General features: G+C 52.1%; 1 protein-coding gene across 1 annotated transcript in view; it reads right to left on the reverse strand.

The window, feature by feature from the left end:
* Window positions 1-9,247: 9,247 nt before the first annotated feature.
* Window positions 9,248-25,181, reverse strand: part of MAP4 (microtubule associated protein 4) — a gene marked incomplete at its 3' end in the record, with an annotated part of 113,465 nt that continues 97,531 nt past the window's right edge. Inside the window, exons 14-21 of the mRNA XM_081996535.1 lie at window positions 23,608-23,667; window positions 23,124-23,443; window positions 20,718-20,846; window positions 19,090-19,182; window positions 14,328-14,409; window positions 12,403-12,515; window positions 9,545-9,722; window positions 9,248-9,252 (exon numbers count right to left, since the gene is read on the reverse strand). Of these exons, the coding sequence (XP_081852661.1) occupies window positions 9,248-9,252; window positions 9,545-9,722; window positions 12,403-12,515; window positions 14,328-14,409; window positions 19,090-19,182; window positions 20,718-20,846; window positions 23,124-23,443; window positions 23,608-23,667 (980 nt within the window). The remainder of the gene's footprint in view (window positions 9,253-9,544; window positions 9,723-12,402; window positions 12,516-14,327; window positions 14,410-19,089; window positions 19,183-20,717; window positions 20,847-23,123; window positions 23,444-23,607; window positions 23,668-25,181) is intronic.

Raw genomic sequence — 25,181 nt, forward strand, 5'->3', positions numbered from 1 at the left:
GTGACTTGTCGTTCCTGATCTGCCTGTACTTTTTGTCCTCTTATGTTGTTATTATTTTTTTATTTTATTTCTTGTTCTCCCTACGTCAAGGAGGCCGGATCCCTGTAACTTGTGCAACACAGGACGTGATTGTAGATGCCAGTCTGCCTGTGAGTGCTTTTTCTCCTGCGGGAAGCCAGGAGCATAGGCACAAAATTCTTTGTTTTCTATGAACAGGGACCATATTTCCATGGAAGGAGGATTGTGACAGGCACAGCATTAAATGAGAAATCTGGAGTTTAATCCCAGCTTTGCCTTGGATTCCCTGTCAAATGAAGACAGTGACCTACCTCACAGGGCTGTTGTGAGGCTTCGTTAATGTTTGTAACGTGTGTGAGCCCTCGGGCTGGACAGTGTGGGAGCGGAACAAGTTCGTCACACGGGGTTTGCAGGCAGTGGGGCGCAGCCAGAGGGTTGTGCCCTCGGGGGGGAAGCGTTGCAGGGCTGTGGGTGGTGCTTTCCCCAGCAGCAGAGCAACAGGCAGTCGCAGGGCCTGGGATCACTTGTTTTTATTCACTGTTTCTTACGCTCTTTGTATCTGAAATCAAGGCGAGGTTTGACCGCGCCAGCCGGGGCGCGCTCCGCTGGGTGCTGGAAGGGGCAGAAACCCCTTGGCCGAGCGCGGCTGCGAGGCCGTTCCTGCGCCGGAGAACAGCGGCGCAGGGGTTCCTGCCCCAGCAGTGTCTGCCCCATGCTCTGTACGGGAGCTGCCTTCCTTGGGGGCTGCTGTTTGGTTCTCCCAGTTCTCTACTAAGATTTAATTTACTCATCATGGGCTTTAATTAAACGGAGCTGTGGCCTCTGCCATCTGCGCTGAGGTACTGTAGCGGGGTGTGTGCGGCAGCCCGGCAGCTCCAGCGGCTGGGGGGCTAAAAGCACAAGGGCGGGGGGGGCTTGTGGCCAATGCAAGGAGCTGGGAGCTGTTTCTGTTCTCCCGGAGCCTCTTGGATCCGCTCCCCCAGGCTGCGGTGGATGAGCCGGCGCAGGGCCCTCGGAGTCCTGCGGCCTGTGTTCACTCAAAACTTTTCATCTTCATTTCACTTGCTTGAGATTGTCACTCTTATTTGACCAGTGTTTGTTTCTTTTGGCCTGTATAATGGGCAGTATGGTTTTCCCTTCCAGCAGGTTTAAAAAAAAAAAAAGGAAAAAAAAAAAAAGACTAAGCTATTGTCTAAATGGTTCAGAACTAGTGTGATATTGGGATACTTCAGTGGCTGTTATGTGATACTGGATCTTTTTACAACATAGATTAAAGACAATAAAAAGGGATAGAGTAGTAACTGCCTCTGTCCTCTTCATTTTTTTTTCTATTTATTTTTTCCCCAACAGCTGAGTAAAGTCTGAAGCTTGTTGTTTACTTGCTCCTCTTCCTGGGCCTGTCATGGCTGGGCTCCCCCAGCGCCGCTTTCCGCCCCTGCGTGTGTCCGTGCTCTTCGGGGGGGGCAGCGGCAGTGGGCTACGCCGCTGGCAGATGGGGCGCAGGCACAGCGCTGGTAGTTCTGCGGAAGGGACCCCGCACCGTGGCTACCTGCTGTCTGATGCCTCTGTGGGTGAGGTGTGAGCTGAAGGGGCGCGGGGTCACAGATGTGGACGCAGGGCGGCCGTGGCGAGCCGCAGCGGGGCCGGCGCAGCGGGAGAGGAGCTGGCTGCTGCTGCTTGGCACAGGGATGCTGTGGGCAGCCTGTGGGGCCTTGGGTCAAAACACTGGCAAGGTGATGGCTGTTAGGGACCTGAGGCCATGTCCACCCGCTGCACTAAGCCCCAGAGCACAGCCCCCTGTGCCAAGGTAGGAAAAAACCTTTTTTAATTTATTTTTTTGAGAGTGGGTGGGGGCACCTCAGTGGCCTCCTTAGGTCACAGACCTGAAGAGGAGCCAGGTGGGATGAAAGTGGTTGAAAAAGTGGTGGAAAAAGACGGGGAGGTGTTGGTTGACAGCCTGCTGAATATGAGCCCAGGTGGCAACAGCATCCTGGCTTGTATCAGAAGTAGTGTGGCCAGCAGGACTAGGGCAGTGATTGTGCCCCTGTACTCATAGAATCACAGGAGGGTTTGGGTGGGAAGGGACCTGTAAGGCCCATCTAGTCCAACCCCTGCCATGAGCAGGGACATCCCCAACCAGAGCAGGTTGCTCAGAGCCCCGTCCAGCCTGACCTGGGGTGTTCCCAGGGATGGGGCATCCACCACCTCTCTGGGCAACCTGGGCCAGGGTTTCGGCACCCTCAGTGTGAAACGTTCCTTCCTTATGTCTAGTCTGAATCTCACCTCTTGTAGTTTAAAACCATCACCCCTTGTCCTGTCGCTACAGGCCCTGCTGAAAGATCTGTCCCATCTTTATCAGCCCCTCTCAGCCCTGGCAGCTGCAGGAAGGTCTCCCCGGAGCCTTCTCTGCTCCAGGCTGAACCCCCCCAGCTCTCCCAGCCTGTCCTCCCAGCAGAGCTGTTCCAGCCCTCAGAGCGTTGCTGGGGCCTCCTCTGGCCCCGCTCCAGCAGGTCCATGTCTCTCCTGTGCCGAGGGCTCCAGAGCTGGATGCAGCACTGCAGGGGGGTCTCCCCAGAGCGGGGCAGAGGGGCAGAACCCCCTCCCTCGCCCTGCTGGCCACACTGCTTTGGGGGCAGCCCAGGACACGGGTGTCTTCTGGGCTGCGAGTGCACAGTGCTGGCTCCTGTCCAGCTTTTCACCCACCAGTACCCCCAAGTCCTTTTCCATGGGGCTGCTCTCCATCCCTTCATCCCCCAGCCTGGGCTGATACTGGGGGTTGCCCCAACCCAGGGGCAGGACCCTGCACTTGGTTTTGGTGAACCTCATGAGGTTCACACGAGCCAATGCCTTGAGCTTGTCCAGGTCCCTCTGGATGGCATCCTGTCCCTCAGGTGTGTCAACCGCACCACTCATCTTGGGGTCATCTGCAAACTTGCTGAGGGTGCCCTCGATCCCACTATGTCATTGCCGAATTAAAGAGTACTGGTCCCAGTACGGACCCCTGAGGGACACCACTCGTCACCGATCTCCACCTGGACATTGAGCTGTTGTCCACTACCCTCTGGGTGTGACCATCCAACCAATTCCTCATCCACCCAACAGTCCACCCACTCAGCCCCGGTGAGGCCGCACCTCGAATCCTGTGTTCAGAGTTGGGCCCCTCACTACAAGGAGGACGTTGAGGTGCTGGAGCGTGTCCAGAGAAGGGCGATGGAGCTGGGGAGGGGTCTGGAGCACAAGTCTGATGGGGAGCGGCTGAGGGAACTGGGGGTGTTCAGTCTGGAGAAGAGGAGGCTGAGGGGAGCCCTCATCGCTCTCTGCAACTGCCTGAAAGGGGGTTGTGGTGAGGTGGGGGTTGGTCTCTTCTCCCAAGTAACCAGCGACAGGACGAGAGGAAACGGCCTCAAGTTGCGCCGGGGGAGGTTTAGATTGGGTGTTGGGGGAAATGTCTTCACCCAAAGGGTTGTCAAGCCCTGGCACGGGCTGCCCGGGGAAGGGGTCGAGTCCCAGCCCTGGGGGGATTTAAAAGCCATGTAGGCACGGTGCTGAGGGACATGGTCAGTGGTGGGCTGGGCAGTGCTGGGGTGATGGTGGGACTCGAGGACCTTAAAGGTCTTTTCCAACCTAAAGCATTCTGTGATTCTATGAAGGTGTCAGAGACAAATTGCTTCACCCCCCTCTTTATGCCTTCCTCTGCCACCAGCAGGACATCAGGTGTCCCCTGACTGTGCCACCAACCCCCTGCCCCATCTTCCCGCTCCCCCCACAAACTCACGCCCAAGCTGAGGAGGAACATCTAGAAGCTTTATTTCAAACCCTTTACAATAGTAAGAATCACAACATCAAGTCAGGAAATGTTGCTAAGGAGACGACAAGTCTTACAGCCCCTCGCAGGAGGGCGAGACAGAAAGGCAGAAGCAAACCGGTATGAATTCACCCCAAGGCAGGAGGGGCTCTGCCCCAGCCCCCCCCCGCCCACAGAGCTCTTGTCTCAGGCCTTGCACCCACGCACTCACCTCCCGCCCGGCCCCAGCCCTCGCCTCCCTCCCCTCAGCTCCCTCCGGCGCAGGTAGAGCCGCAGGTGACGCGCGCCCACCGCCGCAGAGTAACTCTATGACACAAAATAAGAACAATAATCATGACAATACGTCACATTTAGAAAACACTTTACACACTGCTCACGCCTCACAACAACCCGGTGAGGTAAGTAGTATCGTCCCCACCTTGCAGATGGGGAAACTGAGGCAGAGAGGTTAAGTAAGTGACTTCCCAAGACTGCAGCGGGAGCCAAGAACCCGGGACCCCGAGCCCTCACCTCCAGCCACACCGTCCTCTCGGTCCACCCCCCTCCACGCGGTCATTTCCCCCACTATGTCCCTACTCGTTGTACCTATGTCGTTATGGGGTAACTGAAGCTGCAGGCAGTGCTGAACACTGGGGTGGGACGATCACAGCAGGGGCGAGGTGGGAGTCTCGTGTCTGATCTCTTACTCTAGACACCAGCTGGTGGCCAGCGAGACTCGTGTGAGGGAGATTTGCAAGGCAAACGCTTACTCTAGCGGGATTTGAGGTGGTGAGAGGAAGGAGAGACGGAGCACGCTTTCCACTGCTGCCTCCCGCAGCGGTTTTCCACCCCACCTGCAGGCTGCCCTGGGCCGGGGGGCTTTCGGACGACACTTCCCCCAGGCCTGGAGGGTCTTGGCCTCCTGACAGCTTGGCCTTTTGCAGGGACAGCGTGGAACAGCCGTGACCGGCTCAGGAGGGGCTCGGCCGTTCCCTCCTTCCACGCGCCGAGGGGACACAGGAGCCCCTGTCACCCCAAAGATGTCACCGACATTAAGCTCTTGCCACGTTCCAAGAAAACAAGAAATTCTGCCTAAACGACACAAACACACGAGGGTCCTAGAGCCGCACTCACACACCGACACTACGCGGGGGACAACAGTGAGGGTCAGCATAGAAAACTACATTCAGTTTGCGGTCAGGACTCCGAGCCAAGGGGAGGCGTGCGCTGGGGGCAGCGGCAAAGCCGCCGCGGCTCCCGGCCTCCTGCTCCTGCGGCCTCAAGCCCACACACTTGGTTCCTTGAACGTACCTTGTTTAACAGTATAAAAAGCCCCAAAGTAACTGTATATGCCACTGGTGTGCAGGGAGGCACCGGGCCGCCGCAGAGAGGACGGCGGCCGAGCCGCGAGGCAGCCTCCTGCGGGCCAGAGCGCAGGTGCTGGCAGCCGGGGAGGGACCCCGGCGCCTGCCGGAAAGGCGCTCGCACCCGGCCCTGCCCGCTGCGCCGCATCCCGCCGCGGCCGCGCCCTCTTCCCACTGCTTCAGCAGCTCGACGCCTCCACGAGCCGACGCTCAACCTGACCGCCAGCTTCCGAACGGTCTCTGCCGAGCACCGTGCGCGAGGCGCACCCGGGGCTGGCGCGCTGCCCACGCCGCCTCCGCGCCCCATCCAGCAGGGACCCAGCGCGCCGGCGCCGGGCTTCCCCCAGCTCGCCAAAGCCCCCAGGCTGCTCCGGCCGCCCCAGCGCTCCCCTCGCCCCCGCGAGCAGCGTCTGACCAAGCGCAGGGCCCACCCGAGGCATCTCAGCACAGGAATGCGTACATTCAAGTCACATCTAAGTCAGACCACAACTATTTCTTTTATTTTTCCCCTCTTCCCCCCGAGAGAATTTGCTACCTCTAGCCCTAGATCAAGCCAACAGCGAACACAGCTCCTTCCCCTGCTCTGTCGGCCAGCAGCTTCTCTGCAGCCTTCCTTTAAGGTCTCGGCACTAACCAGCTCACTCTCACCTCTCCAGATAGGAAACTAAAGTCATTTTCACCACACACGGATCTCTTCCCAGGCTAGCAATGCCTACAGCCATTTCCTTAAAATAACATTAAAAAAAAAAAAAAAAAAAAAAGTCCACATTAAACCTGAAGCTGTCCTAGAAAAACCACACCAAGCTAGCGTATCTGGATTTAGTTTGTCAGCTACACGCAGGCACAACAAGTGTTACAGAAAGTGGCACAGAAGCACAGGTCGGGCGGCGAGCGCGCAGCTGAGCCGGGCGAGAGTCTGGGAGGGTTCGTGCGCGCTCAGACGGGCCCGGCGGCCGCCGCAGCGGCGCGCGGAGCCGGCGGCCTTACCCAGGGCTGCCGGGCGGCCAGGCAGCCCCAGGGGAGCGATGCGGGGGACGTGGCGTTGCGGTCCCTGCGCGGGGCGTTAGGGCTTTGCTGGCCTGTTTCCTTTTTTGCGAGCTCAGAAGACAAAAAGCGCGACGCTGCCGCTCGCCTTCCCCCAGCAGCGCCCGAACTAAGACCGGGCGCCGCCGCCTCGCTCCGCCCGGCCACGGCAGCGAGAGAACGCGACATTTCACCTTCCGCCTCCTCCCGGGCCAACCGCGACCGCCACCGCGCTTCGCCGGCCCCGCCGCGGGCCCGCGGCCGGTGAGCCCGGCGCTCGGCTCCAGCCGGCTGCCGGCCAGCGTCTGCCTCCCGCGGGCGGCGAGGCCGGGCTCCCGCCGGCGCCTGCCTGCCCTCGCCCGGAGCAGACCCACATCGCTGCCTGGGGGCGCGGCCCCCGCCCTCTCCTGCCGAGGGGACCAGCCTGCGCCCCTCTCAGCCCTCTCCTCCAGCCGCCCCCTCACTTCAGGTGCTGGAGGAACAGCCCAAGACTGACCAGATCAAGCCGCTGTTTAGAATTTAGCAGACAGAAGGAAGCATCGGCGAAGGGGCAGTGATATATACCGGCGGGCGGCATGCAGGTGAGCGGGCGGGCGGAGGCAGCGCCCTCGCCGGCCGCGGCCCCGGCCGGAGGGTGCGAAGCGCGGCGGCGCGGCTCCGCGCCCCGGAGAAACCGCGCTGCCGCCCGGGCCTGCGGCCCCGGCCGGAGCTGGAGGCGGCGGCGGCAGCCGCCCGCCCCGCACGGGGCGGGAGGGCGGCTCCAGCCCCGGCCCCAGCTCCAGCTTTTCTCTCCGCAGAGCGGCCTCGGCCCCGGGTTTGGGGTTAGAGGGATGGGGCGGGGGGTGGGGGGGAGAGGGAGGGGAGGGAGAGGAGGAGGAGGAGGAGGAGGAGGAGGAGGAGGAGGAGGAGGAGGAGGAGGAGGAGGAGGAGGAGGAGGAGGAGGAGGAGGAGGAGGAGGAGGAGGAAGAGGAAGGGAAGCACTGGGAGGTTTCTGGGGTATATATAACCGCCCCTCTCAAGTGCAAATCTGCATTGCTTATTTAAATTTGTATTCGGAGGAAAAAAGCACTTATGAAACTAGCAGACGACTTTGATGCAAACTAGTACATTTTAATGCCATTTTATTAGAAATCATGCAAACTTTAATATAAAAAATACAAGTGCAATAAGAATCTTTGTGTGTAAATACAGATTCCGGGTTATCGTGTCATTGTCGGCTTCCCAAAGAAATATTCCCACAAGCACGAGAAGCTGCAGGCTTCCCTCTGTCCCCTCCTCGAACAGCCCCCCCTTAGCACAGGCCTGGTTCAGTTCACTTTGATCCCAGTGTTTTGTTATTCCGCTTTTTTTTTTTTTGCTTTTTTTGCTTTAAATTAGTTTGACGACCCAAGAACACTTTTTTTTTTTCTCTTTAGATTTATTTACATTTAATTTCTTTAGTGTCATTCGCAACATGAAACGAGGAGCTCACACCTCAAAGAGTAGGTAAATCTCCTTCCTAGTCAGAGCTGCAACTCCCTGGCATTAGAAACCTGCCTCCCCTGCCCGGCCAAGGGCTCTGCCTCCCCCCCAGCCCTCCGCAGACGTCCTGCTGCCCCTGCCCCACGCCCCGCAGGAGAGGCGGCCTCTTCGCTTCTCCCCCCGCCTCCCACCCGCCCCGCTCAGCCTGACGATACGGTTGCCCATACATCAGCCTCTGCTAAAACACCGCACACGCACACCACGGACCTGCTTTTGCCTCGGAACTCACGGCCTGCGTTCACCTGCAACTCCGCCGCGAAAGCAGCCTCCTGCCTTTCCTCCAGACCTCAGGCCCTGACCAGACAAAGATAAATCCCAGGGCTTTGGCTGCGCAAGTTAATAAATAAACCGTCTTTGCCTTGCTAATGCGCAGAAGGTCCTAGGCATCTCCCAGGGCTGGCGGCTTGGCCCTACGGGAGGTTTTACGAGCATCGATTCAACACGTCGTGTTGCAGTCAACACAGGCTTCATCTGATCTGTTACAGCACGTTTTCCTTTAACACGTTCTTGCGCCTTTCATTTCAGACATGGCTTAATCCCATGAATTTGCTCCATCGTTTTAAAATATTAAAAAACAAAACAAAACAAAACAAACCCAACAACAAAAAAAGTTACAATTGCTGGATATGTCAATAAGAAGCCAGCACTGCAGCAGCGGTTAATGTCTCTACTCTCCTACGGTTAGGGAAAGAAGGAAAGAGAAAAGGAAACTTAGCATGGGTTTGTAACACGATAAATCATCAACGCATCGTCACAAAGAATTAAAAGGTTAAAGTCAACAGTTAAAACAGCCTAACGTGTGTGTATAATATATATCATCATCAAACAGGGTCAGCAGAAACTGAAGCAGCAAGGAGGAAAAAGTTGGTGGTGGTTTTTTTTTTTAAAAGAAAGAAAGAAAGATCACAGCTTATCCCTATTAACTCTGGCCTGGCTTCAGCCACCGGCAGCGCAGGCGCACTCCGACCCAGCCACCCGCCGCCAGGCTGGGTGTGCATCTCCCCGCCGCTCGGGACAGCGAGACACAGCCTGGAAGTCACTAGATGCCCGTCCCCAAAACACGACGCCAACGCTCACTCTAGTTTCCCCTTAAAAGCAAAAGGGACGAGGCGCGGAGAGGGAAGGAAGCCCCTTCCAGCCAAAAAGGGACCACCAGAGCCCGGCACGCTCAGGCAGGGGCGAGCCTCCAGGATGCTTCAAGGAGTCAGCGCGGCCGAACGGGACGCTAGCCCTGCTAAACGCTGTCCCCTTCCCATCTAAAGCCAGACGCCGGGTTAAGAGAGCCAAGCTGCGTTAGTCTGGGGAGCAGGTGGGAGACGGGGCTGGGAGGGGTCACAAGCCTTGCTGAGAAAGCGCTGCAAGGGGAGCTGGCTGTTGCAGCGGTGACAAGGAGGCGACTGAGCCCAGGCTCTCGCTGACGGATGTGCTACGCCAGGGGGAAGTGCTGCTGGAAAGGTTGGGGGGTTTGGAGACGACGATTTCCGCTCCGTGGTCTGTTCGAGCCTTGGCCTTCTCACGGAACGTCAGCTTGTGAGATTCAATCTGCAGCGACACAAGGGCAGGTGAGAAGGGGAAGGGCAGGAGCAGGAAAGAGGAGGAGAGAGGGGACAGGAGGGGAATGGAAGACGATACCATAATGTCATCATTAGATGCCTGGAAAATAAAAGGCAATTTTCTGAATTAAAAAAAGGCAAAACAACCCTACAGACATCGATACAAACAGTTCAACGTTCAGATTACAGCGGTGTGACCCGGGGGCGGCTGCTCTGCCCTGCTGCCGTGCTCTCCCCACCCCAGCCCGCAGAGTGCGTAGAGAGAAGGCGCAGGCACTTACTTGTTTCTTGTATCTGAGTCTCGAAGCTCTGAATTTCCCTTTGGTCCCCGCTGCTCAGGGCAGCGGGCACTGCCGGCCCTACGCCGTTCTCCCGCATCTCGCTGCCTGCCTGGGCCGCTGTCACCTCTCCGTTCTGAGGGGCTGGCGGGAGCTGCCCTGGCTCCGCGCTCCCCTCAGCCTACAAGGAGACAACGGGGTGGGGAGGACGATAGGGACGAGTCAACAGAAGATGAAGATGCGGGGCAGGGGGGTGAAGTGCGGGTTCCCTGAGCCCCCTCCGCCCTCCCCAGCTGCTGAGATACACGCAGGGATGAGGGGTGTTTGGAAGCGGGAAGCAGCCCCTCCGCTCCTCGGGAAGCGTCCTGACCAGCTTTCCAGCTTTTCCCAGCGCTCCGGTCCCGCGCTGCTCCCTGCCAGCTCATCCGAGCACGGGCCTGACCCTGGGGTCCAGAGCTCAGCTCCCCAAAACACATGCCTGGAATGCCCTGGTTGTCCTCCGTCACCAAGGCACATTGACAGGACCAAAGCAGAGCACTACGGGGTCAAAAGCAAGCAGGTGCTTTGGGTACGTTGCAGTGAAGCAGCCTCCATTTGGGGACGCACTTATATACCAGACCCAAACAATACACAGTGGATCCCAAAACAGAAAGGTCAAGTTCGCACGAATGACCTCATCTTCACTTGATGCTGGACTACAGGAGTGCACTCTTTAGAGAAGACCCCGTCCTGCTCTGCTGTCCTACCATAGCCGGTCATCCCACCTGGAGTCACCAAATTCTACTGGCCTTGGAGAAGAGCCAAGTCCTACTGCCGTTAGAGAAGAGACTAATACATTGGTGGGAGCCTGCTGAGAGTAACGCAGAGTTGCTTGGAACGATGTTCAGACACCACCAACACTGCAGGACATGGCAAGCAGAGAAGATGCCACGCTGGACCAGCCCAGCTCCGGGAAGGAGGAACCCGTCCAGCCAGGGCATCCCCCTTGCTGCCACGTTCAGCGGGGAGGAGGAGTACAGGGAGAGGTATGGCACCCTCCAGTCCAAAGCAGCTCTGCTCCGACCCCATGCCCTTGCCCACAAACTCTTATCCACAGGGAACAAGGCTGCTGCGCTCTTCTCAGCACTAAGCCAGGCCCCCTCGCTGCAGCCCAGGCAGCAACGTGAGACAGCCATGGACTGGCTCTGGACCTGCTTACTCAACAAGCCGCAAAACCACCCGGCCTTCTTCTGGGGCCCAAGTTCTCACCCACGAACTGATGGCAACGCTGATATCTAGGTGGTTTTGCAGGAACAAAATGATCCCCACACGCCTCCGTGAGAGCCGCAGGGGTAGCCGAGCCAGCCCAGCCCTCCTGCATGCGGGTGCCAGCCCCTACGTGCCACCCGCCCCTGCTCCGACGACAGCGCTGGCTGGGGCGGTGGGATGCAACCGGGAAATCATTTGGTCTCTGTATTGCAAGGGTAAGTATTAGAGCCCCCCCCAAAAATACTTCGATAGAGACTCTTTGCGGCCATGGAGATGGGGGAAAAATACTAATAAAATCAGACTAATTCTGAACAGGTAGGATTTTAGAACTTCAGTGAAAACCCTAGTTACCAGCAAATAGCAGCGGTGTACAGACTAGACACTCCAGTAAACTGGAACAGCCAGGCACCGTTACAGAAAGTTCCCGATCCCCACCAGCACACCAGCGGCTTCTCTAGTTCCTTCCAGCTTTTCACTGAGCCCCGATTTGCCAGGCTGAAGTTTACATAAAGGACTGGAGATAAGGGAGTCCTGATGTGTCCCCAGCAAATATTCTGGCAGTCTCCTCTTGCCTTGTTTCAGTGGGTATGATTAAGCACATACTAAATATACTTGTGAATTCTGCTGCATGATCTGCTCTTTAGGGCAGGGATTATTTCTTTCAAATTCACACGACATTTAACACAATAGCTCAACCCAGCTGAACTCTAAACCCTTCCACATCACAAAAGTGCTCAAACAAAACCACGCTGGGACAACCAAGGGAATTCTGTGCTTAGAAGGGGTTTCTCCTCCATCTGTCTGTCCTGCTGGGGGCAAAGACTAAGTCATATTTTAACGGTTTTGATGCCGGAGCACAGGATTGTTTTCTCCGCTTCCAGAGCTACCAGCCAATTCAGAAGCAGCGGGCTTTCACATAAAAGCCCCAGCACTAGCGAATCCCTAAACATAATCCCCAGCGCTGCTCTAATCGTTACGTGGCGTGATGGGTCAAGCCCACACCCCCATCAGTCGGCCCCTCGAGCGGGGGTACCTTCCCTCCCCTCAGCACGGATGTGGCATCGTGACCTGCAGTTTGCAAAGCTGAGGCTGGGGCAGTTTGTGTTCTCAAGGAGAGAAGCGCTGAATCACAGCGATGAGAGCGCAGCAATCCTTTCTTATCCTTCGGGCTGGGCTGCGGTACAGGTCGTGGGCTGGAAAGTGCTCCCGAGAGCTGCAGGGAGCTACCTCCCAGCACCGAGCACCTGGACCTCACCAGTTTTACTGGGGGTCAAAAAAAAAAGGGGGGGGAAGGGCCACAGGCAGCTTCTCCAGTGGGCTCACAGCCTTCCGAGCGCTCCCCGCGCTCTTCTTAGAGGGAGGATGCAGATGGGCAGTTCGAGCCCCCTGAGCGGCGCCGAGCAGGGAGCCCCTTCAGGCGGGCCGCCGCGGTGGTCCGCAGCTCTCCCCTTTGCAGCTCACACTTACTCCCGGGGTTCACAACAGCGGCCACAGAAATAAGCAGATGGCTAGAAAAGGCCGGGGGTGGAAAAGCCGCACTACATCAACAGCAGGACAAGGAGAACAACCAAATTTAAACCCTACCCTGATGTGCCAGAGCTGGCTGCACCCACCTTCACGGTTCCTCCTGCTGGCAAGTGTCCCACGTTGTCCAGAGAGCCCACTTTGGCTTGGGCCTTCTCCTTGAAGTTCAGCTTCTGGTTCTCAATTTTGACGTCTCCTCCCCCTAGAACAAGATGGTGTAGGCATTTACTAACGCCTCCGGAACGGTCCGCCTGAGATCACTCCCCTTCCCACCCCCATGGAGGAGCCTTGGGGGACAGGCTGGACGATACCCCCTCTGCCTCCCGAGACGTGCCGGGGACGCCGTCCCACCCGAGCCCCGCTGCCGCGTTCCTGAGGGCTCACACCAGCTGCCCATCTACCTGCATCCCCTGCGAGGTCTCCGCCGGCTCAGCCCATCTGCGGGGTCATCGGTGCCGGGACATGTTCTGCTCCGTTTCGTTAACCGCCTGCCTTCGCTCGTTACCCATTCCCGCTCCTACTCCATCCCCGGCAGTTGTATGACTGCCTGGACCGGGATTTCGTCCGGAAATGACACCCTGACTGTCTGCTCCCTCCCTGCCAGCCAGTCCCACTGCCCCTGCTGGAACTCCTCAGCAGGCAGCCGTGCAGGCAGCCGTGCAGGCAGGGAGAAGCCAAGGGTGGGAACTGGATGGAGACTTCAGGTTCAGGAGAACATGAAGGTCAGAAAAACAACTGTAGATTTCTAGCAAGATTTTCTTAGATTTAGAATACTGCAGCTCCCATTAATAAGTCAGACTGTACGTGCAGTCCATATTCCAGTATGTTTCTCAAAAAAACGATTTAAGTATTGCTAAGCACAACCTTGCTTCCCAGTGACATCACTAAATACTCAGTCCTCAGCACTCTGGAAGCTCGGCGTGGCCAGTGACGGAAGCCAACTGATTCGGACTAACAAAATCAGTTAAAACGGCTGCTAACAGATAATTCTGGATGCATTATTCTGCTTTAATCAGCCCTGGACAAGAGCAGTTATTGTTACGAGAGAGCATTGATTAAACAGAGGTCATGTCTGCGGCACCACGTTCTCAAAGCGGGAGCATGTTTTGAGGCATCGGACCGCGGTGCTCGGTGTAGAAGGTTGAACTGCTTTCAGCCTAGCAGGCTGGCAGAAAGGGTGCAGGAAACCCCCAGGAGCAGACGAAGACAAGCTTGTACTATTTGTCTGCAGCTTTGGTCAAGTGAACTTCGTCCCTCGTGCACAGATGTTTGACTGCCAGGAGTTTTCCTGTGCAGACAACTGTCCTCAGATACAGATGAAGCAGCAGAAGTCAGTGACCTGACCATACTTCAGGACGCTACAAAGGTACGGTACAACCAACCCGCCTACAGCCACAGCACCTCGAACTCGAGACCTGCCCGTGCGCCAGCTGAGCGGCGCGCTGGTCATTGCTTGGTTAGGAAACGCAAGAGTCGCAGGAATTCACAGTGAATTGCCGTGTTCTCAGCGGACAGCAAATAAATCCTGCACACTCATCCCATAATATGTCGTTAAAGAGCCAAAAGTGCTTTATCTGGGACAGGGACTGCTACTGAACTGAAGGGTAAAGAGACTCTTGCATCTGCTTTGAAGAACTGGAGGAAGTTACTTTATCCTTCCATAGCACATGCTCAGAGAGCCCCAAAGCCCTCTGTAAGCATGGAGGAAGCTTCCAGACTCCTGGAACGGTCATGGCAAGTATCCACTTTTTTGCAAATGGGGAACAGAAAAAAAAGAACTGAGTCAAAGCAGTAGATTATCTTCACAGGCAAGATGAAACCCCACATCTCCTAATGCCCCTCTCCACTGATGAAACCACCAGGAATTGCTAAGCAGCTAGACGGTACTTCTAGAAATACTCCCCGAAAGCAACAAACCCCTTAAACTATTTCAGTTGCAATCCAGCACTGTATTTAAATGGCATGCAATATCTCCTCCTGCAGAGAAATCACGAGGAGATGGGAAACTTTCTACCTGGCTTATGTTTGATGTTTGCTTTAGAGCCGCACTTCGAGGACACTTTGGAAAGGTCAACTTTCTTGTTCTGGATCTGCACCTAAAGAAGAGACGAAAAGAAACAATTCAACACAAAGGAACGCTTCTGTGAATCTGGAGGCCAACGCGCCACCTCAAACATCAGGTCACGCTAGATTAACCTGCACCCCTTTTCCACCGTATTGAATTTTCACGTCGCTTTCCCGGCCAAGTGCCGTTGTCAGCTTTAGCGTTATTTAAAGGCCTGCACCAGCCAAAAGTGGTTAATGAGAGCAGACAGAAATCGAGACCAGTTAAAACTAACAGATGGACAGTAACCAGAAACGGGAGTCTTGAGTTCATGGCACATCCATGGAATACAGCAGCACTTGGGAGAGGGACAAAAAAAAAAAGCCACTCCCATGGCCACGTTCCCGAGACTGTTTCTGCCCCGCGCTGGCTCTGCCTCTGAAAACACAGGCCGTTACCCGGGCAGGTCCAGGCGGTCACCAGGACGGATGTCATCTCACGGTTCTACTCAGCCCCCAACTTCTCCCCTCTACCACCTTCAGTGAGCAGCCTGACCCACCTCTGGCCGTCGGGCTTTGTTTGCAGCCTCCTCGCCGCAGTCCTCCCTCCCAGAACAGGACACCAGAAAGGATCCTTGTGCCCAGATGGAACCAACTGCTTGAAGAAGCTACCCTTCTCCGAGACAAAACCCTGGGAGCGGGGATGCTGTTCCCCCGTATTATTCCCTTTAACCTTGCTCTACCAGTGACTTGATATACAAAATCTTCAACAAAAAAAGTGGTTGGTGATGCAGTCATGAAATCATGAGATATTAATGACTCAGTAAATGACCTTCTTCCGAGTCAATGAGCCAAATATTCTAGCACGGTGTTTGTGGACATCAGTTTGAATTTGGGGAGAAGTGTCTTCTCTGGGGTAGGAGAAAGGTGGAATCAAAATGTCACAAGTTTTATATTTTTTGCTCGAAAAAATGTTTCATCTCTGACACTGGGACCAAGTGCATTGTACAGACCCCCATTTCTGACACCTTTAAAATTCCTCCTGCAGCTCCAGGTGGATGAAAAATTCCTCTATTCCGGAATTAACTTCTTGTCTAACTACTTGGGGTTGTTTCGTTTCATACGAACGTAAGGTAATTTATACTGGAAGGAACTTCTGGTCACCGGGTGTAACCCCCTACTAAGTTGACATTATAATTTTCCCTGGGAAAAATCTGGGGTTTTTGGTTAAGAGGATCACCTCTCCCAATTGTGTCAGCAACCACCAGCTGCCACCTTCATGCACAGAAAGTTCTGCTATAGATCATCTCGCAGAGAAAATGAAAATCTTTCTTTTTGAATGTGACAAGAATTTGCTCACTTAGAAGTTACTTGAAAAGCTTATTGAGAATTATGATGGTAATTTGCCATACATCTTTCTGAGGAAGCATGACTCCTTCTAATACTTGTGAAGAGGGATGAGTCAAAGCCCTGACGTCTTGTTCGCTCAGAATTAGCAGAAGAGCAGAGTTCAGCCTCCTGCTACGCTGTTCCATGTTCCTGCACCCTGACTCGGTGACACCAGACACTCCAAAAAGGTGAGATCGTGGCTACTGAATTTAATTTTCTTGGGGGTTGCTAGTAAAGATACTACTGCTTTTATAATGAATACTCGTTTGCTTGGAATTGGAATAAAACTAAATTTATTTCACAGAATGCACTTTGAAATAGTAACGTCTGTTATCAGCTGGGGTAGACATACCCAGTTACGACTCCTCATGAGTTCACCATTACACCTAAGTGGAGGTGTATTGCTGGGAAGATTTCTAACATTAGTTGTTTTGAGTTTGCATGGGAGACACATTTAAAGGCTTGGGCTTGCATTTGTAGAGCCAAATATTCAGACTCAGGTGCCAGAAATAAACTTCGGGTCTGAAGGCTTGATGCAGAGGCTCAGACGGGAAGCCATTCCTTTTAAGATTTTCTCTCTCTGACCATTTCCAACCCATCTAAGGAGGTCAAGCCAAAGGGTAGAGAAACACAGGTACATTCCAAATCGCCTTGTTAAATCTTCAACAACATGTAGGCTACCCGCGTTTTGTAAAATCTACCTCTTTACTGTTGCTTTCTTTGAAAAGAGAGGGGGAAAATACTAAAGCACAACAGAAGCTTTTACCCAGGAAATCTAACTATGGTTGTGTCTAGGTATTTTTGGCAAACAACGTGAGTAGGAACATCATCTACTGCTTTTCAACGTGTCATCTTGGGTATCTTGGAGGGGAGAGGAAATTATCTCCATGTACAGAAAGCAAAATGGGTTCCCGGAGTGTACCAGCTAGAACCACCCCACTTAGGGAGGGTGTCCATCACTTCTACCAGAGCAACCCTAAAGCTGAATCGTAATTTGCTGCTAACCACAGCTCTAGTCCACAGGATTCCTACGAGCTTTAACTGAAGCCATAACTAGAGCAACGGGCTTTCCAGGCATCCCCATCAGCAGTGTGGTTCAGGAGTCAAACGGACGCACGTCTTCTATCAGAACCGATCATCGTAACTGTTTGAACAAGAAAACATCTTGGAAGAGGACACAAATATTACAGTGCCCCAAAGGGAGTGCGCAGATCTAAAACCGATTAAAAGGAAATGCTTTTATAGGAAGCCAGACCTCAGCTGCTCACATCGACAGGCAGTGCTGGGTTTGGGGGCGTTGGGCAGCTGGGGATGCCTGAAGCTGGTTTGGGGGCATTCGGGACCTGGACATAAGCAGCACTTCATTCTCAAAGCAAAAGCTTAAGTAGTTGAGCAAGGAGAAAAAGTGTAGCGGTAAAAGGAGGGTGTGGAAGAAGAGAAAGAGAAAGCAGGCACACACGTGTCCCCTAGAGTTGGGAATGTCCCCAGGACAGGGCAGTAACGAGGAAAGGACAGGTCTGGTGATTCACTGTGAGAAAGGACGTCTCACTAACGTAGTTAGTCAAGTAAGAAAAGTGTCCCCTACATTTAAAGCACGTTTCTGCTGGCCTCAAAAAAAGGAGAAGTATCTGTGAGACTCACTGGCCACTAGAAGGCTATACAAGGTAAGAGTGGCAAAATTAAAGCGGCTTATAATATACAGCTCCTTTGAGTGCACAACAGCTAAGTTACAACAGCTGCTCTTTAACAGTAGAGCCAGAGGGACTTCGGCCACAAAACCCTGGCCGTGTATAAACAGTCTGTTCCAAACTTGGGTGACAAAACCAGATGAAATATGCGGCAGGAACAGAAATACGCATAATTAAAAAAAAAAGTATTATGAGGGCATCTAATTGATACCATGGTGTCAACATCGGGTTTTCTTTCTGTGGCGCAGAGAATTCTCCTGCATGAGCATTTCTACATGAAGCTCCGTACACGCACGCACGCGCTCCTGTAAGCGTTGGGCGAGTCACGGGAAGATCAAATAACAATGGCAAATCCCACCGCTGGGGAGGATGCACGAACTGGAAGGCAAGGAGGGCGGCAGAGACTTTCCGTGGGGAGCCAAGCTTAGTTAAGTGAACACCGCACGTGCGGCTTCACCATCTTACCGTCTTGGCAACCAACCTGCGGGGAACGAGCGTGTTAAGAACCCAGATTTGGTTGGCGTTTGCGAAGATTTAAGGAAGAATTGGTCATGCAGAGTAAAGGTTCAGCCAGCTAATCAAATACACGTATTTCCCAAGAAAAGTGGCCACAGCAGTTCGCACCGTAGGCCTACGTAGCGCTTGTATCCGCTGAACCAGACATGGGAGAGAAGACACTGACTACGCAGCAGCAGTAAGTCGGGCCCCAGAAATGGCGTATTTCACCTCGAACAGCACACAAAGCGAGGATGCAGGGAGCTTCACTGGAGCTGGCGCTCGCGCACGGAGGAAGCGTCACAAGAAAGACTTCCTGGGCGTAAGTACTTCAGTACCTTTTTGAAACCATCCAATCTTTGTATTTCTGCAAACTACCCCTCGTACAAACAGCCTAGTACAGATGTATTAAGCTCGTACAGATTTGGCCACGAGGAAGCAAGCCTGCCAAACTACAGTCGCGTTTTCAAAAGCTTTAGTATCCAGATAGTTAACTTGGTTTTTTTGCCAGACACTTTCAGGATATAATACTCCAAGTACACAGACGCTACAAGATTAGCCTTCTATTTTAATAAGCTCAACTCTGCTGCCAGAGATACCAGTAGCCTTTAAATTTAGAAGTTAATCGCAGCTCAAAGATTAAGTCCCAGAGTCTTTTCCTCCTCCTTTTTCGAAGTCGCCCTTCTTATGAAACAAGAAGTGAAATTAATCTGACTCGGGCTTGCTCTATTAGGCAGTGAAGAGTAACAGGCACTTCTAGAGCACAATTAATTTAATAACAACAAAAAAAAAAATCAGACATCTAAAATAGGTCAGAGGACTGACGAGGTGCCTCCACTGACTGCAGAGGGAATCCCTGGTGAAGTAACACCTGGGGTCAACAGTGTTCACATCCTGCATTCGGTCACGAATTCCACGTAAACCATGCGAGAAATAGGTCGGGTGTATTTGTAGTACTATGAAACAACACACACACGTTCAACCTAGCGTTCCACGGGGGAAAAAAAGAAATAAATTCTCCAGCCTACATGATTTCCAGAAGCCCTGAAACTCTGCCACACCCTTCTGCCCGAAACACAGCGTTCGTAAGACTGACACATAAAAACATAGTACAAGAGAAGGAGTTAGTAGAAAGACAGCTTGCCCAGAGCCCATACTTACATTCCCACCTCCAGGGACATGCTTAATATTGTCCTTGGAACCACACTTGGACTGAACATGGCTGTAGTTCGCTTTTTTGGAGACTATCTGGACCTGGAACGTTACAGAATGGAAAACAACACAAGGGAAGAGGACTGGTTAGCGTTGTCATACGGCAGGCTGGAGTGGATGCTCTAACACGGTGGATAAACAAGGAGCTGTGTTAAACTCAATCCAACTTTAGTATTAGGTGTGAAAGCAACTGAGGAGGAGAGTGAGAAAAAAGTGAACGAAACAAGAGGCTGCACAGACAGTGTTAGTGCGAAAGCGTAAGCGCTACCGCGAAGACGGCTTCTCCGCGCACTCTACGGGTTAGCACCGCCGCGCGGGCGCCTGCCAGAAGGGCCGGTTCTCTACGTCCCCCGCGAAGCTCCCCGGGAGCGCGCTGGTGAGAGCTGCCCCGGAGCGGGGCGAGCCGCCTCCTCCCTCGGCGGGTCAGAGCCGCGGGGCCGCCGTGCCCGGCGAGGCTGCGAACTGCTCCGCGTCTGCACTTCGTTCCCGTTTGCCTGGACTGGCGCCAGGCTCGGTCCGTCAGAACCTCCGGGCGTAAAGCCCGGTCTGAGGAACAACCCTTCCGAGGAGGGTTGTCAAGCCTCCAGTTAAATTTTGTCGGACGAGTCTTACGTTAAATGAATTGTTTCTCCTTTCAGCTAAACTGACTCGGACTTTCTCACAACAGGCAGGGAGTTACGCCCGGCCCAGGTACCGACTCAGAGTAACAGCCCGTGTTTACAAAGGTTAGTTATGGCACGTGCTTAGCCTGGGAGTTATTTAACACAGCACAAAACACGGCAGAAGCTGCATCTAGAGTACTTTCTCGAAAGAGGCGATAAATTTGAAGCACAAAAGGAATCACCAGAACGTTCTCACTTCAGCAGGTTTCCAAAAGCTCCGTAGCCGGTTCAGAAAGACTGGATTCAGTGCAACAGCAGCCCCGAGAACGGACTCGCGCCACGGAAGCGCGAAGCTGTTTCCTGGCTTCTCCAGAGGTACGAAGCCTGTCCGTTCGTTAACGGGCTCTGCCAGACAATCCCGGAATTAAGCCGGCGCTGCAGGCGCTGCCGCCTCGCTCCCCATCCGCTCGTGCTGAGCCGCCGCGCCACGACCGCCGCGGGGAGACCCGCCAGACGGCGGCGGCCCAGGGCACGGACTTACAGAGTTTTGACACCACTGGGTCAGGAATATTGCAGGAACGATATTAAATCCTTAATGTTCCGCAATTTTAAAACAAGCAGCGCTGAACGGAAGCGCTCTCTTCCCGGTTACGAACTAGCGCTGTGTGTGGAGCCGGTCCTAAGGGAAAGCCCTGACTCAAAGGTAGACCTGTCGACCTAAAAGCTGGAAACGGAGGACTCGCTCTGAAAACGTTTACATTTACAGCAGGCGTGGAACAGAGACCTACAGCAGCCATCTCTGAAGTGCGTAACTGAGACCGTCTCGGAGTTTACAAGACAGAGTTGGAAAAGTGTCTGTGCAAGGAACAGTGACACTGACAGGAGAAAGCAGAAGAGTTCGAGAGAAGGGAAAGTGACTCAAAATGGAAACGTTTTCCTTCATCTCCCACAGAGAAAAGTCTGAAATAAACTCACTTTCCCATTGGGCTGTTTTGGGGCACTCTCTTTTGATACGGTTGTTTTAGTAGTAGCCATTTTAGGGACCGCATTGGGTTCAGACTTTCGTGCAGCAGCAGCTGATTCTGGCTTTTTCTCCATTTTCCCCTAGATGGAGACAAATGGATGATTTCAACCAGCAAAAGCAAAAGCGTGGGCAGGAGGGTACGGGAACACGAGCTACCCAGATAAACCTAGTGGCACAGAGGTCCCGAGAGAACTTCTCACACGCTGTAATTCCCAGGCGAAGTACCACCCCACGCCTAGGAACAGCGGAGCTAAGGGGTGGAGGGGAAGCGACATCACGCAGACGCGGGACGAAACGGGCACCCTGGGGTCACAAACAACAGTTAAGTTCTCCGTTTCTCATGAAGCTCAGAGGTGCCCTTCACCAGTATCTCATCATTTCCCCAACGGTCACGGTGGCAGGTCTCCAGGTGACCCCAGTGTGTTATATTCTGCCAAAAAAATTAAACCCGGTCTTTCAGTAACCCGACAGCAGCGCAGGACCACCTCCCTCACATGGAGGACATTATACAGATCTTCGAGGCAAACACTGGCTGATTTTCTCTGCCTTCGAGCTGGAAGAGCTCTATGGGATACAGATACGCGGTGCTTCCAGATCTGGTTTTGCACCCACACACCGATTTGACTCAGGCCTTGAGATCACAAGCTGATTTAGTTTTTAATTACTCAAATGCAGGTGGACCTAGCTAATCCAGCTTAGAAAACAGAAAGAAAATTTACAGGTTTTTAGAAAAAAATAAATCAACAGCTACTTGAGAATATCCATTCTTCTGCTAATCTAGATCCAGGTAAGTGCAGCAGAGCTTGCATTTTTTTGGGGTCAGCATAAATCCCGTATTTCATTAACCTAACAGCAACAGAATGTTAAACAAAAAAACCCTGGCACTCCTCAGGCATTCTCACACTCTAAAGACATCCCAGCGTAAATAAGGCTAATGAAAAGGACAATTTTCAGGATTTAACACCTCTATGAAAATATTTAGAAAATAAAGGACAGTACAATTAAACGTAAAAGTAGATTCCCTTAAACCAACACAATAACCCTGTAAGCTAAAAACCTCTGCAATCCTCAGAACCCTGGCACAGTTTAAGGTAACAGATCGGTCTTACGTGCTCTTTTTGACCAGACGGCAGGCGGCTTTCTGAACTCCTCCCTGGTTTCAAGCTACAACATACAGTGTATGAGAGGGTCACCCTCCTGCTTGCTTCAAAGCTTTTTCAGCAGACGTGGCTTGTCATTCCCAGAAGCTCCGTTTTGGGAGTGGAAGTCTCTGTCCTCTAGACCTCTAAGCTCCGAGGACTGTACTACGGTACTGTACAACTAAGATACTCTCAGCGCTGACGAATAATCCACGCTGTATCGATGCTGTCTGCGACACACAACACAGCCCAAGAATGCCCTTGACTAACGTGCCTAAGAGGAGAGGAAGGCTCCCAGCACGAAACGTGCTCTCTTGGCACCAGATTAAAGTTATGTGCCGAGTTATTCATTACTGCAGACCTGCAGCAAAGATAAGTGGGCAAATTTGTTCCACTTTGTGGAAATTAAAGCGCTCTGACTACGGGCAAGCTGCTAACACATTTGGTCAGGCAAAGATGAGTGTATCCGTTAGACAATATCCACGATATATGATTATGCATATCCACAAAATTATTTAAACCCTCAGAAGAGGGCTACAGGTATATCCCTAAACCTTTATCATTTTCATGGTAGACAGTCACAGTCAAAGTGCAATTTAAGACCATCACTGATTGAGAACCTCAAGTTATATCTATGTATATGCTTTTCCCTACAGGTCATTCAACACTACCCTCTTTTCTTGTGGCCACCATAAATTTATCCAAAGACCAGCGTATGTAGACCCGTTTCATTTCAGTTTTAGGCCTGACAAGTTGAACAGAGTCCTTGTTCCTAGACCTGGGAAAGGTGCTGTGGAACTTGCTCCTGAATCCAGATTTCCTGCATCGTAATGCATTATTCTACCTTCTGTACCATTCAGCAGACAATTCCTCTACTCAAAGGCAAAGTTTTGGAACATAGACAAGATTTTGAGCTTTCAGTACCAACTAGTTGCTATGTCAGGACATACAACAGAAAAACAGAACCACAAGAGTTCTGAATTCCTGTACGTATGCCAGTAAACACCATGAAGGCTCTTAAGGCGGATTCCTTCTGTACACTACTATCACTGCCTTGTTAATGCCTTGTGCATAAACCAAGACCCAGAGAGGAGCTCTGCAGAGCATAAATGAGAAGAGCAGTGAGGACACAGCCACCAAAATTAGCAAAGAGCACCCATAATGCTTAAGAGCTACTGTTCCAAAGCACATATCGTTATCAAGTTTGAAGAAACTTACCTTTCCTCCACCAGGCTGATGTTTAATATTATCTGTTGATCCAATTTTGGAACGTACATTTTTCAGATCTGGAGCAGAAACACTGCTGGTCGGGCGAGGTGGCTTGGAAACAGTGCTGGGTTTAGTCGGAGCCTTAGCAGTTGTTTTTTTAGCATCTGCTGTTGCGGTTGAGGTTGCGGTGGGTTTGGTTGCAGCAGGCTTGGGTTTGGGACGACTGGTAGCTACTCCAGGTAAAGTAGGTGCGCTGGAGGTGGTGGTAGGAGTGGTGGTGCTACTTTTTACCGCATTTCCAGTAGCACTCTTAGGGCGGCTCAAGTCTGCTACAGTTATCACAGTGATAATTGAAGGGAAGGGGGGGAAAAGATGGGTGTCAGATGGCATTTACACAAACATCCTCAGAGTCCTGAAGATGTAAGTGGTCCGCTTAACAAACAGAGCCCCGAACAAGAAGGATCTGATGTAGATGGAAACTGAACAAAGTTACCTGACGGTGACTTTGCAGGGGTCTTCTTGGCATCCGCAGGCTTCGCATCGGTCTTGATAGCTGCCCAATACAAAGCACGCTGATTAGTATTTCAGAGTGGGAGCCAGTCTGCACAGGTGAGAAGCCTGGGATCCCGGCACAGCTTCCCCTGGGTCAGGGGCTCTCCGCAACTCCTCACATGCCGACAGTTCTCTTTACCCACAGTCCCCGTTTCTAACATGCTGCTTCAAAGAAAACATCTCAAGAATTAACTACTCTGAGCACCTGACTGAGGTCCTCCTCATAACAGCAAAGCCCACCCAGGTCTTCCAGCAAAAGGATCATCATTCAATGATGCAACACACCTGGGGTATGGTTTGCATTTTGTTTTTTCTTAAAATAACTTTCTGAATCTGACAGCACTCACTAAGATTGTTTTAATCCCATCCCTATTTCATTTCTTAAAAAACTAAACAAACCCCAAAACACAGCTCCTTTCTTTACTAAATAGCAAAAGCAAACCCACATTTATCCATCTATAACTTTGGTCTCATTGCTAGATCAGTTCTAACTCATGCCAATTTTCTTGCACATGCTTTGTCCCCTATTATAATTGTATAAAATTGTATAAAACCTTCGGGCAAACACCAGTGATCATGACTTCATTACATTCCACATAGACAGAGGACAGTCTAAACCAGGAACGCATCTATATTTCTCAAAGCAGAAGAAAATCATACACAAAGTTGATCAAGGCAAAAATCATGGACTGAAAAAGATAAACAGAACCTTATTTTAAGGACCTCTTGGTAAAAAAGCTACAATTTCCTTATCAGTGATGAACAACTTGGGCTAACATCTGCTTCATTTCAATAGCCAAAGAAAGGCAACATTAAAAACAAACAATACATTGAAAAAAATCTAAGTTTGAAATTATGAAAATCCCCATCTTCTAGTATTTAATTTCCATTAACAGTCTTAGATTTTTAGATACGCTCAAGTAGCTGGCAGGGTACTGTATGGGATACCAGCAGAGAAAAGAGCATGCGAAAGCAGCAGATAGCTATAGGCCAAGTTAGTCTGGATCATTCCACCCTGACTTTGCAAAGAGCATCCAGTTAAACACCACAGATAAGATACTAGCTAATGAGATGAAACACATCTGGATAATTTAATAAGGCCTAAAGAATAGATATATAATTAATACTAAACACTTCAAAAAAGGTCCTGTCAAACCAACCTAACCCCATTCCTTGAGACCACAGTTTTAGTTGGGAACACTGCATGGACAGAACAGACTTAGTTTTATGTAAAGGCAAGAGGACTAATATGTTACTTTTATATATAAAGATATGTTATTTCTGCTCATGTCAGCGGGGAGCCAAATGCCAGAAGAGTTTTGTCTGTTATAGCATGCAATGTTGCAAACATGGAGAACGATAAACCTACTGGGAAAATGGTCTAGAATGAATGTCAAAGACTTTGATCTTTTTCTGATCTGAAAGAGATAGAGGTGGTCTCGCACAAACATAAAAGTCATTTTCACAGGGAGGGGAAAAAACTAAAACAAAACAAACAAGCAAAATACTAAAAAA

Source organism: Phaethon aethereus (assembly GCF_964289735.1).
Source record: "Phaethon aethereus genome assembly, chromosome: 2".
NCBI lineage: Eukaryota > Metazoa > Chordata > Aves > Phaethontiformes > Phaethontidae > Phaethon > Phaethon aethereus.